Here is a 16,617-nt window from a genome sequence, read left to right as displayed (position 1 = left end):
AATGCACCTTACTCCATAACTGGGTGTGGAGCCATCATTATGTTAGCTAGAAATTCTGTGCTAATTTTGAATAAAGTGAGGTGTTCTCTTTTCCTGTCATTCGCAGATAGGTAGGTGGAGGAATGCTGAAAGAAATAGAGTTAACAGAAGAGATAGCTGTAATGAAATTCGCCTTCATTGTCTTAATAACCAATATTCACAAAACTAAAAAGAGCATCACTGAATAATTGATAAGCATGCTGCTACATATGAACAGAAAAAGTTTAAGTCATACAGAAATTATTCTGTTTAATGTGTCCAGGTACTGAGTGATGCGTATTTGACCATCAGAAAGCATTAAACTTAAAGAATTTTGACTTAAATTAGTTAATGAAATGTTTATGTGTGAAAGTAACTTGGAAACTACCTCATTTTCCAGTGATGCCTTAGAAGCAGAATGGTAAAACTCAACCCATTAAACATTAGTTTTACAGTAGCTGGTTTCAAAGATCAAACTGTTTAAAGTTCAGTAAACAAATCTTTTATTCAGTTTAGGCCCAGTTCCTGTCACATTGTAGACGTCCAATATATGCTTTGTTAAATGAATAAATTAGTACCTAGTTGATTTTTTAATTTTTATTACTATTTTTAGTTTTTACTACAACATAAAAATTAAGTTTGGTAAGATATTAATAAGCACTGACATCTTTTTAACTGTAGTTAAATACAATTGTGATAGATGGATTATTACATATATTGATAGATTACCTTTCACCATAAAAATTAGGTAGATCTAATTGCTCATTTTTTATGTTTTTCCAAGATTTTTATTGAAGGATGGCCAACTATGGCTATGTGCTCCTCAGGCAAAACAAATATGGAAATGCTTAGCAGAGAATGCAGTTTACCTTTGTGATCGTGAAGCCTGCTTTAAGTGGTATTCCAAGTTGATGGGGGATGAACCAGACTTGGATCCTGATATAAATAAAGACTTCTTTGAAAGTAATGTGCTTCAGCTTGATCCATCCCTATTAACTGAGAATGGAATGAAATGTTTTGAGCGATTCTTCAAAGCTGTGAATTGTCGAGAAGGAAAACTAGTAGCCAAAAGGAGAGCATATATGATGGATGATTTGGAGTTAATAGGATTAGACTATCTTTGGAGGGTAAGTGAAAAGTAGGAACTTGATAAACATTCTTTCCGATGAAATTTTTCAAATAGCGAAAGGGGGGACAATTTTGCATCTAAATTATGTGTGTATGCTGCTCTGATGCTTGTCCCAGAAGGTAGTGATAGTTCATCTTATTGGGTCATTCGTCATAGGGTTTGTTTTTCTTCTCTCCCTTCCCTTCCCCCTCTGTCACTGATGATCCTTTTGTCTTGGCTTAGAATATGTCCTTCTGGGTGTGTTTAGAAATACACTGACCGAACACATTTTTCATGCCTCTCCATGGAAGTTACTGTTCTTCTCTTCATTCATTTAGTGTAGATCCATTCTCCTTCGGTATTAATGTTGTTACACATGCAATGCTAAAACAGAACAGAGGAGAAGACTATTTAGAATGAACTACAAATATATATTTCATTGGCAGTGTTTCAACTTGGGTTGTTTTTAAACACCTGAGGGAGCGAAATACGATGTTTATTTTTTCACCTTTTTAGTCTCAATATATATGTTTTTTAATTGAGATAAAATTGACACATTATATTAGTTTCACGTGCACAACATACTGATTGTTATTTGTATCTGTGTGAAATGATCACCCCATCCATCACCACAGGCCATTACAAATTTCTTTTTTCTTGTGATGAAAACTTTGAAGATTAACCAATGGCAGCTTCCAAGAATGTAGTATAGTATTATTAACTATAGTCACCATGGTGTACTTTACATCCTTGGTACTTATTTTATAAACAGAAGTTTGTGTCTTTTAATCACCCTCACCCATTTTGTCCATCCCTGTCTCTGGTAACCACCAGTCTGTTCTCTGTACCTATGAGATCAGTTTTTTAATTTGTTTGGTTTTTAGATAACCACATAAAAATAAATGAAATCATATAGTATTTGTCTTTCCCTAAATTTATTTCGTAGCATACTCCCCTCCGGGCCTGTCCATGTTGTGGCAATATAGTATCAATGTATTATTTCTGTCTTCAAAAGTCTGGCCTGTTCACAGCAGTTCATATTTTTTGAATATATTTTTCTGCTGACCATGGACCATTTACTGTGTCATTTAGTTATTCAGACTTTTTCATTAAGTACTCCAGAATGTAAAAGTAGTTGGAGGAGAGAGAGCCTGTTGTTTTTTTTCTTTGGGTTTTTGTTTTTTCTGCTCATTACCCCTGTGCTTCACAGCCTTCCCTCTTCCTAGGCCTACAGAGGATTCAGCCTTAAAACATTTCCTCAACCCCCTAGAGTTCTGCACATAGTTTGAAGACTACCAGTATAATTAGATGAGTGATAAAGATCTATAGAACTGGAGGGGAGTGTAGTGTAGCTCTTTGTCCTAAAGTGTATTTCATGCATATTTTGTTTCTTTTTAAGTAATTTGAATTCCTCCTTCAATGTCTTACAACTTGGTTCCAAGGTGTCGATTTGCAGGGTTAATACTGGTCACAGCATATTTTGTTCTTAGTAGTATGTGCCTTCCATTTTTAAATTGCTTTATTCAAAGACTTGAGTTCTATATTTTACTACTTTCTATGGTCTGGTTTGTTTGTTTGTTTGTTTGTTTTTTTACTTAATTTTACTTGATTTACTTGAATGTCAAATATAGCCTCAAATTATTACCAAGTAATGCATTGAAAATAACCAAGGGTGTGGGTTGAGTTGAAGTGTCCAGCTAAAATATTTCATGAACGTTGTTTATATTTGAATCTTTTGAACCTAGGTTGTGATTCAAAGTAATGACGATATTGCCAGCAGAGCTATAGATCTTCTTAAAGAAATATATACAAACCTTGGTCCGAGGCTACAAGTCAATCAGGTGAGGATTGACATTCACTAAAACTTCCACAAATTAGAATTCTGATTAAAGAACTCTTCACTAATAAGAATTTTTTCTTCAGTTCTGAATTAACTAAATTGTTCTGTTTCAACTCCTATTAAAAATACACCTAAAAGGGGAATGCCTGGGTGGCTCAGGGAGTTGAGCATCTAGATCTTGACTTCAGGGTTGTGACTTTTAAAAATATATCTATCGGGGCGTCTGGGTGGCTCAGTGGGTTCAAGCCTCTGCCTTCGGCTCAGGTCATGATCCCAGGGTCCTGGGATCGAGCCCCAAGTTGGGCTTCCTTCTCTCTCTTCCTGCTTCCTTCTCTCTCTCTGCCTGCCTCTCTGCCTATCAAATAAATAAAATCTTTAAAAAATATATCTGTCGAAAATATTTAGTCTCCCCACTATACAAAATGCTGTCCAAATTAATCTTGTCTTGATAATTACGTGAGGTGATTATTTTGAGTATAATTTTGGTATGAATTTTAAGTGAATTTCTTCTCTTGGTTCTGCCACCTACTCCAAAGTCCATTTTTTAAATATCTAGTTCATAACTTCTTAACATACATTACTCTAGCTTCCTTTGACAAAACATAGTATGTTTTACTATCAGTATAGACTTTGGTTAAATAACTTGGCTGTTTTTAAATAATTAGTTGTTGCCGTCTTTAATTGAATTAATGTTTTTATATGTATTTTTGTTGTTGTTGTTTTTACATTTTAAAGCATCTTTTGACTGTCTTTATTTGGCCCATTATTTGTAGGTGGTAATCCATGAAGACTTCATTCAGTCTTGCTTTGATCGTTTGAAAGCCTCTTATGACACACTCTGTGTTTTGGATGGTGACAAAGACAGTATTAATTGTGCAAGGCAGGAGGCTGTTCGAATGGTTCGTGTATTAACTGTGTTAAGAGAGTACATAAATGAATGTGACAGTGATTATCACGAGGAAAGAACAATTCTACCCATGTCAAGGTTTGTGAATAACTGATCTTTTAATTAACTATTTGGTATTTTCCTAGACCTTTTTTCCCAGGATCTAGTTTTTGTTTGTTTGTTGTTGTTTTGATAGGTCATTAACTCTAGTTTCCTCTTTGTATTTTTTGTTGTTGCTCTTGCCATGACTTCAATACCTGTTAAGTGTTGCTAAGGGTAATACGGAGTTGAAGTATTTTGATGCCATTCATTTATACAGTTAATTGCATAGTAAGATTGGAGAATAATTGTAAAAACTCTTAAAGTGCTTTTGACAGGTAGCTGATACAGCAGGAAATACTTCAAAATTGTCTACTAACATTTCTTTTAAGGTCTTACCATTGAGTAATTCAAAGAGTATAATTTAGATATGTTTGTAGAATGAATGCAATCAGTATTTTAAAAGAGTTCTCATTGCTAACCATGAAATTATATAAAGTTGCTTTTTTTTTTTAATATTTTATTTATTTATTTGACAGAGAGAGACATAGTGAGAGAGGGAACACAAGTGGGAGAGGGAGAAGCAGGCTTCCCGTAGGGCAGGGAGCCCAATGTGGGGCTCCATCCCAGGACCCCGGGATCATGACCTGAGCTGAAGGCAGACGCTTAATGACTGAACCACCCGGGTACCCCTAAAGTTGCTTCTTGAATATATTTTTATTCGTTATATCTTCCCTGTGAGAAAGATGTTATCAGGGGTGCCTGGGTGGCTCAGTCACTTAAGCATCTGCCTGTGGCTCAGGTCGTGATCTCCGGGTCCTGAGATAAAGCCCCATTTTGAGCTCCCTGCTCAACTGGGCGTCTGCTTCTCCTTTTGGCCCTCTCCCCTCTCCCTCCCTCTTGCTCTCTCTTGCTCGCTTACTCACTCTCATCTCAAATAAATAAGTTTTTTAAAATATACTATCAATATAAATATTATTTGGATGTGAACTTTGATATTAATAATTTTTCAGAAAAAATTACATATTTGGATTTTTGTTAATATTCTCAAGCTAGTTTATTTTTCATATTTAAAAATAGTCATAGTGGGACACCTGGCTGGCTCATTCGGTTAAGCTGCTGTCTTTGGCTCAGGTCATGATCTAAAATAAGTCTCACTTTCCTCATGTATAGGTACAAGAATAACAGTGGAAAATGATTGTTGTATTTTCAAGATCCTAAAAATAACAAGTATCCTTATTAGTTCACTTTTCTCTTGTTAAATAAGAAAATACTCAATATTAAGTTCATAGAAGATAAGAAATTCTGCTGACTAAAATGTTTTTTCCTTTTTCTTTCTTTTTCCCCCAGAGCTTTCCGTGGTAAACACCTCTCTTTTATAGTTCGATTTCCAAACCAGGGCAGACAAGTTGATGACTTGGACGTATGGTCTCATACAAATGATACGATTGGTTCAGTAAGACGATATATTCTCAATCGTATTAAAGCCAATGTAGCTCATACAAAAATTGAGCTCTTTGTGGGCGGTGAACTGATTGATCCTGCAGACGACAGAAAATTGATTGGACAATTAAACTTGAAAGATAAATCAGTAAGTATCTGTAATTACTAAACTTTTCAAGGTTAAACCTGCGGCACCTGGGTGGCATTGTGTGCTAAGCTATCTGCCTTTGGCTCAGGTCATGATCTCAGGGTCCCGAGTTCAAGCCCTCTATCAACTCCCTGCTTCACGAGAAGCCTGCTGGGAAGTCTGCTTCTTCTCCCTCTCACTGATGCTCACCTGCTTTGCTCTCTATCTCTGTCAAATAAATGAATAAAATGTTGGTTTTTTGTTTTTTGTTTGTGTTTGTTTGTTTGGGGGTGTTTGTTTGTTTGTTTGTTTTTTAAGATTTTATTTATTTGTTAGAGAGAGCGTGAGCATAGGCAGACAGAGTGGCAGGCAGAGGGAGAGGCAGGCTCCCCGCTGAGCAAGGAGCCCGATGTGGGACTCGATCCCAGGATCATGACCTGAGCTGAGGCAGCTGCTTAACCAACTAAGCCACCCAGGCATCCCAGTTTGTTTGTTTGTTTGAGGAATAAAATTCAAACCTGAGATTATTTTTCATTTCACTAGTTAACATTTTATTCAGTAAATGTTAATTGAGCATTTGTTATTTGTGAGGCTCTTTATTAGGTATTTGGATTGTAACAGTAAGACTGGCATTAATAGTACTTAAAATACAGTAGAACTTTTGTGAAAACAACTATTTGGTTGTTAGGCAGCACCTACAATTGGTATTTCTGGAAGTATTGCCTCTAGTTTGTTTTTTGGTAGGTTACTAACTTCTGTTTCGAATATTTTTTTCTTGTCTTTGATACTAACTTAGTTTATTATTTTCAGCTAATTACAGCCAAACTTACACAGATAAGTTCCAATATGCCTTCAAGCCCCGATAGTTCTTCTGATTCCTCAACTGGGTCTCCTGGAAACCATGGTAATCATTACAGTGATGGTCCCAATCCAGAAGTGGAAAGCTGTTTACCTGGGGTGGTGAGTAGATGGTTTGAGCTACTATATGCAAGGCATTAAGAGACTAAAGAAATACAGTTTTGAGAACAAAGAATAAAGAAATCGAGTTTGACCTCATATTGACCACCTGCCCCTCATTCCTCCCACCCAGCCCCCAGTTGAAGTAGAAAATTCATGTATATATTTTAACTCCCCCAGAACTTAAATACTTATAGCTTAATGTTGACCAGAAGCCTTACTAATAACACAGCCAGTTGATGAACACATATTTTGTATGTTATATGTATACTCATATTTTGATTGTATTATATAGTACATATAATATACTGTATTTTTATAATAAAGCTACAGAAAAGAAAATGTTAAAACCCTAAGGAAGAGAAAATACATTTATAGTACCCTCTTGTATTTGTGGGAAAAATGTGGTAAATGAATCTGTGAAGTTCAAACTCATGTTGTTGAAGGGCCGGCTATTTATATAACGTTTTTTTTGTTGTTGTTTTTCCTTGAGAAGTTTACACTTAATATGGCAAAATATCATATAACTATATAGTTAACCATCAACTTCAGAATAGATCTGAAAGGTGATCGTATTTTGGTTGAAATTTAAAACATTTCCCTCTAGATACAGTATGGTTAGGTTTATATAAAATGAATCTGTTATGCAGCTGAATTAAAACTCTTTACTATATAAACTTGGAAAAATAGCACTGTATCTTGATTCATACCACAGAAGTGAATCCTTTCTTCACAACTGTTTTTGTAGGATGTGCAGTCTTTTTCAAGTTGTCCTTAACATATTTTGTGCCTAAAGAAACAGTGATTCCTCCCCTCCTTACCCTCTCCTTCCACCCCTCCCCAAAAGAATTTTAATGGCTATGATAATAACCAGCTACTCCAGTGTCAGAAGAATGGGCTCCCTTAGAACAGTTGGATTAGGAATTTAACTATTAGCAGGCATGAAAGCTTTTGGCATATATGGAGTCTAACTTACATGTATGAGAGAAATAATTAAACAAAATAATAAAAGCTGCCTCACAGAAATTACTGGAGATAGCTTGGGTAATATATTCGGTCTTGTATCATGAAGGCTTTCTACAGGTGGGAGGATTGGGTAAGGGAGGCCATTTTAGAGAGAGTAGCAATGACAGAAGCAGAAGTGTCAAAATTACTTATTTAGCTGTTTTGGCGGGGGGGGGGCATATAATTTTATAGTTAAGTTTGTTGTATATTTTGTATTGTAGATAATGTCACTGCATCCCAGATACATTTCTTTCCTTTGGCAAGTTGCAGACTTAGGCAGCAGCCTAAATATGCCTCCTCTTAGAGATGGAGCAAGAGTACTTATGAAGCTTATGCCACCAGGTAAGTTTTTTATATCTGTAATGTTCATTAAATACATGCTGGACCATAACAGGGTATATTAACAAATTCTCTGTCTAGATGGAATATGCTTTGTTATGTAGACCACATCAGGAGTTGGCAAACTACAGCTCACCGGCCAAATTCAGCCCACTGCCTGATTTTGTATAGCCTAGGAGCCAAGATGGCTTTTACATTCTTTTTTTTTTTTTTTTTTTTTTTTTTAAGATTTTATTTATTTGTCAGAGAGAGAGAGCAAGAGCGAGCACAGGGAGACAGAGTGGCAGGCAGAGTCAGAGGGAGAAGCAGGCTCCCTGCGGAGCAAGGAGCCTGATATGGGACTCAATCCCAGGATGCTGGGATCATGACCTGAGCCGAAGGCAGCTGCTTAACCAACTGAGCCACCCAGGCGTCCCTGGCTTTTACATTCTTAAATGGGGAGAGGGGGTGAATCAAGAGAATATTTTGTGCCTCGTGAAAATTATATGAATATTTTTTTAAGGTTTTATTTATTTATTTGACAGATCACAAATAGGCAGAGAAGCAGGCAGAGAGAGAGGAAGGGAAGCAGGCTCCCTGCTGAGCAGAGAGCCCGATGTGGGGCTCGATCCCAGAACCCTGGGATCATGACCTGAGCCGAAGCCAGAGCTGAGCCACCCAGGCACCCCTGAAATTTTTATTTTATTTTAGTGTCCTAAACTTATTAGTGTGCAGTCATGCTCATTCATTTACATACTAATTGTGGCTGGTTTTGTTTTAAAATAGCAGAGCTCAGTGGTTGTGGCCGACACCCTATGGCCCGCAAAGCCTTAAATATTTACTGTCTGACCTCTCTCTGCACCGTATTATGGGCCATGTGTTATCTGTGGCACTGTTTTTCTTTTATTCCTTAGAAACAACTACTTCAACGTTCGGCTTTTTTCTCATATGTGTCTATACCATTATATCTGTAAATAAACCTTGTCCGACTGTGTCTTTGTGTATTTTTAGATACCTACTGAATTTCTATCATGGGATGAAAACTTAAGTCTTATTCTCAAATTCTCCCCATTTTTGCTTGAATTCTTATCTAAAATTGACACTAAAATGTAAATTTACATCTCAAGAGTGTGTGAAAAGTAATTTGCCTGGATTACTGACAACATTTTTTTTTACTGCATATAATAATATAATTACCTTAGTTTTCTGTACACCTAACAGATTCATCCCATGCATCTTCTATTAACTTCTCAAAATAGTTTCCCATTATTATTTGTATTATATAATCTGTCAGATTTCACTGTTTTCTGGAGCTTTTCTTCTTCCTCCTCTCATCTGTTTGTTCTTTGCCTGCTGTACAGCTACTGTTGTAGGACTTCCTTCTTCACCTTTTCCATAGCAGAGTCCCTGTTCTCAGGTTCTTACATCTTGGGCCTTTCTTGAAATTTTTTCTCCCCTCCTCCCACAGGGATGTCCTCCTTACCCTGCTTGGGCTGTAATACCCTAGTCTAGGCAGCCCTTTCACATAGAGTTTAAACAGCACTAATAAAAATAATTTTGCTTGGGGTGCCTGGGTGGCTCAGTGGGTTAAGCCACTGCCTTCGGCTCAGGTCATGATCTCAGGGTCCTGGGATCGAGCCCCACATCAGGCTCTCTGCTCAGCAGGGAGCCTGTTCTCCCCACCCCCCGCCTGCCTCTCTGTCTACTTGTGATCTCTCTCTGTAAAATAAATAAATAAAATCTTTTTAAAAAAAAAAAGGAAAGAAAGAAAGAAAGAGCTTGAACAGCCCACTAGGTAGTTGATTGTGAGTGAAGGCTGCCTTAGCAGATAATGAAAAGGCATGAGACCAATAGAAAATGCTGACTTGTTTGTTAGTGCTGGGATAACACAGGGAGAAGTGGAGCTCTGAGACAGATGGGCTGCCATTAAAGTGGGCCCAGAACAAACACCCGCCAAGAGTCCTAAAAGGCTGGGAGTGCACTTCTCAAGATGAGCTCTGCATTCAGGTACTCACTTTTCATTTTCCTAAGAAGTTAAAAGGGCCCCTTGCTGTACAGCTGTCAGGCTAAGGGGTTTTCGTTAGGTTGGTTTTGGTTTTGGTTTTGGTTTTCAAAAGTTGCACTTCTTCTGCTGTACTGGCACCTTCTACATTATACTGACTCTCTTATTTGCCACTTGACTATGAGCTAATTGGGGTTTTAGAAACGTGTAACAACTTAATAGACTTATTTCCCTGAAGGTTATACTGATAGGTGCTTTATTTTCTTCTGTTTCCTACTTGTCTCTTATTTTTGAAGAGTACCTTTTTTCCCGTTAAAAACTTATTTTCGGGGGGGCACCTGGGTGGCTGAGTGGGTTAAAGCCTCTGCCTTTGGCTCAGGTCATGATCGCAGGGTCCTGGGATCCAGTCCCGCATCGGGCTCTCTGCTCAGCAAGAAGCCTGCTTCCACCTCTCTCTCTATCTGCCTGCCTCTCTGCCTGTCAAATAAATAAATAAAATATTTTTTAAAAACTTATTTTCAGGACACTTGAGTGTTGTGTGTCTGCCTCTGGCTCGGGTCATGATCCCTGGGGTCCTGGAATCGAGTTCCACATCAGGCTCCCCGCTCCATGGGCAGTCTGCCTCTCCCTTTGCCTGCCACTTACCCTGCTTGTGCTCTCACTTTTTCTGTCAAAATAAACTCTTTTAAAAAATAGGTAAAATAAAATTAATTTCTTACTAAGTAATTTGAAATTTAGAGCAGTACAATCTCATTTACCCTTCCCCAGATTCAATAGTTGTTAATATTTTGCTATACTTGTTATGTCATTCTGTGTAAGATTTTTTTCTGACCTTTGGAGAACAAGTTGTAGATACCCTTTTTATCCCTAAATACCTATTGCTTTATAGGAACAAAGACATTCTCTTCAAATTGCCACAGTATTAATCAAAATCAGAAAATACAGCATTGGGCACCTGGGTGGCTCATTTGGTTAAGCAACTGCCTTCAGCTCAGGTCATGATCCCCAGAGACCTGAGATGGAGTCCCACATTGGGCTTCCAGCTCCGTAGGCAGTCTGCTTCTCCCTCTGACCTCCCCTCTCATGCTCTCTCTCAAATAAATAATTAAATTTTTTTAAAAAAGAATATAGCATTGATAAATTAATTTATAGACCTTATACATAATTACTAATTTTCCCCATAATAAACCTTAAAACAATGTTTTCTGGTTGAGAATCCCATTCAGCTTCTTATATTGAATGATTCATGTGGTGTCTTGAATCTGGAACAGTTCCTCAGTGTTTCACTGTTACGAGTTTGATGGTTTTGAAAAGCACAGATCAGTTGTGGTGTGAATGTGTCTCCTTGGGTTTTGTCTGTTCCTGATGTTACATACAGATTGTACATTTCTCTCAGAATACCACTTACATGTTGCTCTTTCTCAGCATTATACCAGGAGGCATACGGCCATTTGTCCTTCATTGGCGACATTATCCCAGATCACTTAATTGATGTCTGCAGGTTTCTCCTTTGTAAAGTTACTTTTCCTTTTTTGCAGAGATGTTTTGAGACTCTAACTCTTTTCTCATCAGACTTTTACTTACTGGTTTAACCATTCCTTGTGATTATTGTTTGAATCAGTTTTTCCTGTAATGGTTGCAAAATGGTGATTTTACTTAACTTGATCATTCTTTCTACATTTACTGGTTGGCAACCTTATTTGTGATGTGTTTTATATATATATAGCCCAAGATGTTTAAAGTTCATCTAGTACTTTAATCCTAGCCCTGGAATCAGCCATTACTCCTCTCTGTGAGAGAGGGTATTTAGAAACCAGAAACTTAGTACTACTGGGGTGTCTTGTTTCCAAGCCTTTTCATTAAACTGAGGAAGTAATACACATTTATATATATTTTTTTAAGATTTTATTTATTTAAGAGAGAGCAGGACCAGGGGAGAGGGAGAAGCAGACTCCCTGCTGAGCAGGGACCCTCATAGAAGGTTTAATCCCAGGACCCTGGGATCATGACCTGAGTCAGAAGCCCAACTGACTAAGCCACCTAGGTGTCCCTACTTAGAATATTTTTAAATCCAGTAAGACATTCTCAGATACAGCCTATGAATAGGTTTATTTTTAGAGACTAATTTGGTTTATATGTTAGAAGTCTTGGACCTTAATGGTTCGTTCTGCTTGCAGGACTTTTTTTCCTGATGAAATAAATAAATTTGAAGATTTAGCTGCTAGAATCCTCAGTGTTAAAAAAAAAAAATACTGGGAAAAACCCTAAATGCCCAATAATAGAGATTATACTCATAAAATGACATAATGTTATTTTAATCACAAAAATAATACAGGAGGGCGCCTGGGTGGCTCAGTGGTTAAGCCGCTGCCTTCGGCTCAGGTCATGATCTCAGGGTCCTGGGATCGAGTCCCGCATCGGGCTCTCTGCTCGGCAGGGAGCCTGCTTCCCTCTCTCTCTCTGCCTGCCTCTCCATCTACTTGTGATTTCTCTCTGTCAAATAAATAAATAAATAAAATCTTTAAAAAAAAAAAAAAATAATACAGGAGATGAATATCTAATGACCTGAGAAGCTATTCACAAATGTTTGATTATAAGAAATTTATATTTTATTTAGTTACATTATGTGTCACTATCCCTTCAGAATAGGGAAAAACAGTAGTTTTAATATAAACTGAAGATTTTTTTTTTAAGATGTTTTCTTTTCATTTTGTTTTTAAGTAATCTCTATACTCAGCGTTGCTGCTTGAACTAATAATCCTAAGGTGAAGAGCCATATGCTCCACTGAGTCAGCCAGACAGCCCACAAACTGAAGATTTTTTGATAAGATAGTTCTAGGCTATTTCCAGGCCTATAAAATTACTTTGCCATAGGGCAATTACAGTAATTTTCAGTTACCTTTATTCTTCAAAAAAAAAAAAAAAAAAAAAAAGCTTTTAATTTTTTCTAAAGCCATCTTATTTATCGAGTGGTATTTTAATCATAGTGTATTTACCTTGGAAATAATTTGATGGTAATAATGTACTTTCTAAAGTTGATTGACTATTCTTAAGTTCAAATGTTTGGTAACGCTGAATTGTATCATGTGGTTTTCAAAATATTTATTTTCACTGTGATTTAAAAGGAAGGTGGGGATGCCTGGGTGATTCAGTCAGTTAAGCATCCGGCTCTTGGTTTTGACTCCGGTCATGAGATTGAGTTCCTGAGTTCCACATGGGGCTCTACATTCAGCATGGTGTCTGCTTGAGATTCTCCCTCTTGAGATTCTCCCTCTACCTCCCCCTCTCCATATAAATAAAATCTTTAAAGAAAGAAACTGGGTGGGGCACCTGGGTAGCTCAGTGGGATAAAGCCTCTGCCTTCAGCTCAGATCATGATCCCAGTATCCTGGGATCTAGCCCCACATCGGTCTCTCTGCTCAGCAGGGAGCCTGCTTCCTCGTCTGTCTCTGCCTGCCTCTGCCTGCTTGTGATCTCTCTGTCAAATAAATAAAAATCTTTTTTTAAAAGAAAAAGAAAGAAAGAATGAAACTGGTGTTTTAATACTGTGGGGGAGGATAAAAAGAAAAAAACCCTGTGCTTGAGATAAACATTAATGACTGTAGGTTTCTCCTACTCAGAACTAGAGTGTTCCTATGAAAACTTTTGTAAGCCAAAATGGTGTAAAACATTTAAAGAAGCAGTTAACACTGGTTTATATGGAAATTTTTTTAGAGTGTTCCCACAGCCAGAGAGTAACCTCTTAGGCTTTTCTGATACCTTAGGACACATCTTATTCTAATGGATGCACAAAATAAGAAAAAGCACAGAAGCTCACAGAGGCAGCCCAAAGCTCTGGTGGCTTGATGCTGAATGTCACTCCCAGGGAAGGAGCTTTGCGGGTCCACTTTATCTGCTTGGGGGTGCACACTGCCTCTTGAACAACTTTCTGCAAAACAAACACTGGATGCTATTTTTGCTTTTTGCCTCTTTTCGTAAAAGCAAGAATCCTCTTTGGATTTCTTGTGGCTAATGGAAAACAGGTGCTATTATAGGTCTTTCATAACGGTGAAGTGGTGTTAGGCGAGGTGCCTGTATTTTTTTTTTTTTTTCTGTGTCTTTCCTTTTAGAGTTCAGTTTCTAAGGTACCACTAAGCTCCTTTCAATAAAATAGAGCAGTTAATGGGTAGTGTCATGAGGGTGAACAATAGAGAAGTTGGAAGGAAGAACTTGTAATTTTTTATCTTTGTTATTTCGATAAGGATGATTTCCTTTTGAAGTGTACTGTATTTTTTAGGTTTACAGTGGTCGTGGAGGCATGTTGATTTGAGGTCTCTGACTGGGTGAAGACTGCCTTCCTTCATGTTTGGGTTGACTGATAAGAAAGTCCAAGTTCATAGTGATTTTTTTTTTTTTAATCTAGATCCAGCTATTTCTTGTGAGGCATGAGCCTATAAGTCAAATGAATTGATAGTTATGCCGTACTGAAGTAATCTTCAAAGTACCAAAAGTGAAATTCTATTAATGCATAGATTATGTTGTGTTTTAGACTGTGTCTCTTGTTTTCTTACAGATAGCACAACAATAGAAAAGTTAAGAGCTATTTGTTTAGATCACGCCAAACTTGGAGAAAGCAGCCTTAGTCCATCTCTTGACTCGCTTTTCTTTGGTCCTTCAGCCTCACAAGTGCTATACCTAACAGAGGTTAGTTTTTTCTCTTTTGAATGTATTTCATGTTCTTTGAACTTGACCTTTTTATGTGGTAATCTGAAGAACATGGATAACACTTAAAATGAAATATTTTTTAAATGGTCAAGAATTTCTTAGCAATGATGATAGGGAAAATGGAAGTTATCTTTTTAAACCCTTTTAATACAGTCCTTTTCTTCTTCCAGGTAGTCTATGCCTTGTTAATGCCTGCTGGTGCACCTCTGGCTGATGACTCCTCTGATTTTCAATTTCACTTCTTGAAAAGTGGTGGCCTGCCCCTCGTCCTGAGCATGCTAACCAGAAATAACTTCCTACCAAATGCAGATATGGAAACTCGAAGGGGTGCTTACCTCAATGCTCTTAAAATAGCCAAACTGTTGCTAACTGCCATTGGCTATGGCCATGTTCGAGCTGTGGCAGAAGCTTGTCAGCCAGGTGTAGAAGGCGTGAATCCCATGACATCGGTAATACACTTTTTAAAAATGTCTTACTTATAGTAATAAATGGTAATTTTTTAAAGTTTGAGTTCAGAGTTGATTCAGAATGTTTCGAGTTCCTTTCCAGTGGTATCTTATTTTAGAGGTTTCTGTCTCTTATATTTGTATGAAAAGTGAAAATGCTTTTTACTGGCTATACTCTTAATTTAAGAGGACAGTTCCTCCCTACACCTTTAAACCTGTTTGGCTTTCAATTACTTTAAACCTGATAAAAACTCTGTATGCATCTCTTACTAACTTGTACCTGGAAGATACATGAAAATACAGGTGGTAATAAGAAAGTTGTAATTGACTTAGCCTGTTGCCACTCTCTTCCCACCTTGATAGGCTTAACCTCCACTTCTGAGCTTATTCCATCTCTGGACTCTGTCTTTGCCTTGGTGGCATCCTTGATCCATCTCACCAAAAGTTCTCAAGACATGCCATAATTCAGTGTCTACTTATGAGTGGTCAAAGTATGCACTTAATTCTGACTAAAATTTGAGGTCTTCTATATTCATCACAAGTGATGGTTTACTAAGTTTACGGATAGAAGAGAAGAGCTCTAGGAATTCTGTTTGGTTTTTTTTTTTTTTTTTTTTTTTAATAGCTTAGGGCTTAATCTGGAAATTGGAATGTTGATTAGATATGTGATGTTACATTAAATATGTGATACGGAATAATACCACATATATTGTCATAATAGCAAATGTCAGTAGCTGTGACTAAAATTCCTTTAACGTTTCTCCCTTTCAAAGAGGAAAATGATGAGCAGGGGAAATGGGAACAGGGTCTGCCCAGAAGCACACATGTAAGAGGTGTGGAGTAATTTATTGAGTCTTTAGGTAGGGGTTGGAGTCATCACTTCAGTTTATCACTTATGTCCACAAGTTATACTGTGCCCACATGTAGGGACACAAGTTGAATTAATCTAGAATGGGTATTTGCGAGGGATGTGTAGCACCTTGTTACATAAGAAAAAGTGGAGGCCCACATTGTTGGCAATATGGACTGCTTTTTGTTTAAGTCACTGCAGTTCTACCATGTGTATATACGGAAGGGAGATCATTTGGAGGGAGTGGCAATGGGTGGGGAGCATATGGTTGGGTCTGGTTCTGTACAAATTACTTACTTCGAGCAAAATGGTGGTTTTTTCAGGTCAACCAAGTTACTCATGATCAAGCCGTGGTGCTACAAAGTGCCCTTCAGAGCATTCCTAATCCATCATCTGAATGCATGCTTAGAAATGTATCCATTCGTCTTGCTCAGCAAATATCTGATGAGGTTAGTATTAAACTTTCTAAGCTGTGAAATCCTGCCATGTCTATTTCTATGTTTGACCCTCTGTTTAATTAAGAAATAACCCTTATCACAGCTCAGGGCTGAATTTTCCTAGGTCTACTCACTCTAATAACTGTCTCAGTCTAGAGTTCCCTTAACACGAATTTTGCCTGATACTAATGTTAGTACTTTCCGGTTTGAATCCTCTATGTACAATAAACAACATCCTCTGAATATATATAATTCAGTCTTCACAAATGCAGGTATGAGTGAAACCACCATCATAATCAAGACACAGATCATTTCCATCATTCTGTATGTTCCTTTGCAGTCCCTTCCCTCTACCCCAGGTAACCAGTGATCTTTTGCCACTGTAGAATAGTTTTCATTTTCTAGAATTGTATACAGATGGAATTCTACCGTGTGTG

The 16,617-nt window shown here is 37.5% G+C and overlaps 1 protein-coding gene across 8 annotated transcripts in view; it reads left to right on the top strand.

Annotated features, from left to right (window-relative positions):
• USP9X (ubiquitin specific peptidase 9 X-linked) overlaps positions 1 to 16,617 on the top strand; it is a 163,260-nt gene that overhangs the window by 104,465 nt on the left and 42,178 nt on the right. For all 8 annotated transcript variants that reach the window (XM_082717797.1, XM_082717801.1, XM_082717799.1 and 5 more), the window contains 9 exons: positions 803 to 1,145; positions 2,872 to 2,967; positions 3,740 to 3,951; positions 5,242 to 5,482; positions 6,272 to 6,421; positions 7,645 to 7,765; positions 14,296 to 14,426; positions 14,618 to 14,896; positions 16,067 to 16,192. In XM_082717797.1, coding sequence (XP_082573923.1) covers positions 803 to 1,145; positions 2,872 to 2,967; positions 3,740 to 3,951; positions 5,242 to 5,482; positions 6,272 to 6,421; positions 7,645 to 7,765; positions 14,296 to 14,426; positions 14,618 to 14,896; positions 16,067 to 16,192 — 1,699 coding nt within the window. The remainder of the gene's footprint in view (positions 1 to 802; positions 1,146 to 2,871; positions 2,968 to 3,739; positions 3,952 to 5,241; positions 5,483 to 6,271; positions 6,422 to 7,644; positions 7,766 to 14,295; positions 14,427 to 14,617; positions 14,897 to 16,066; positions 16,193 to 16,617) is intronic.

Source organism: Mustela nivalis (assembly GCF_964662115.1).
Source record: "Mustela nivalis genome assembly, chromosome: X".
In the NCBI taxonomy this organism is placed as follows: domain Eukaryota; kingdom Metazoa; phylum Chordata; class Mammalia; order Carnivora; family Mustelidae; genus Mustela; species Mustela nivalis.
Note: the sequence above shows the minus strand (reverse complement) of the source record. Positions and strands in the feature narration are given on the sequence as shown.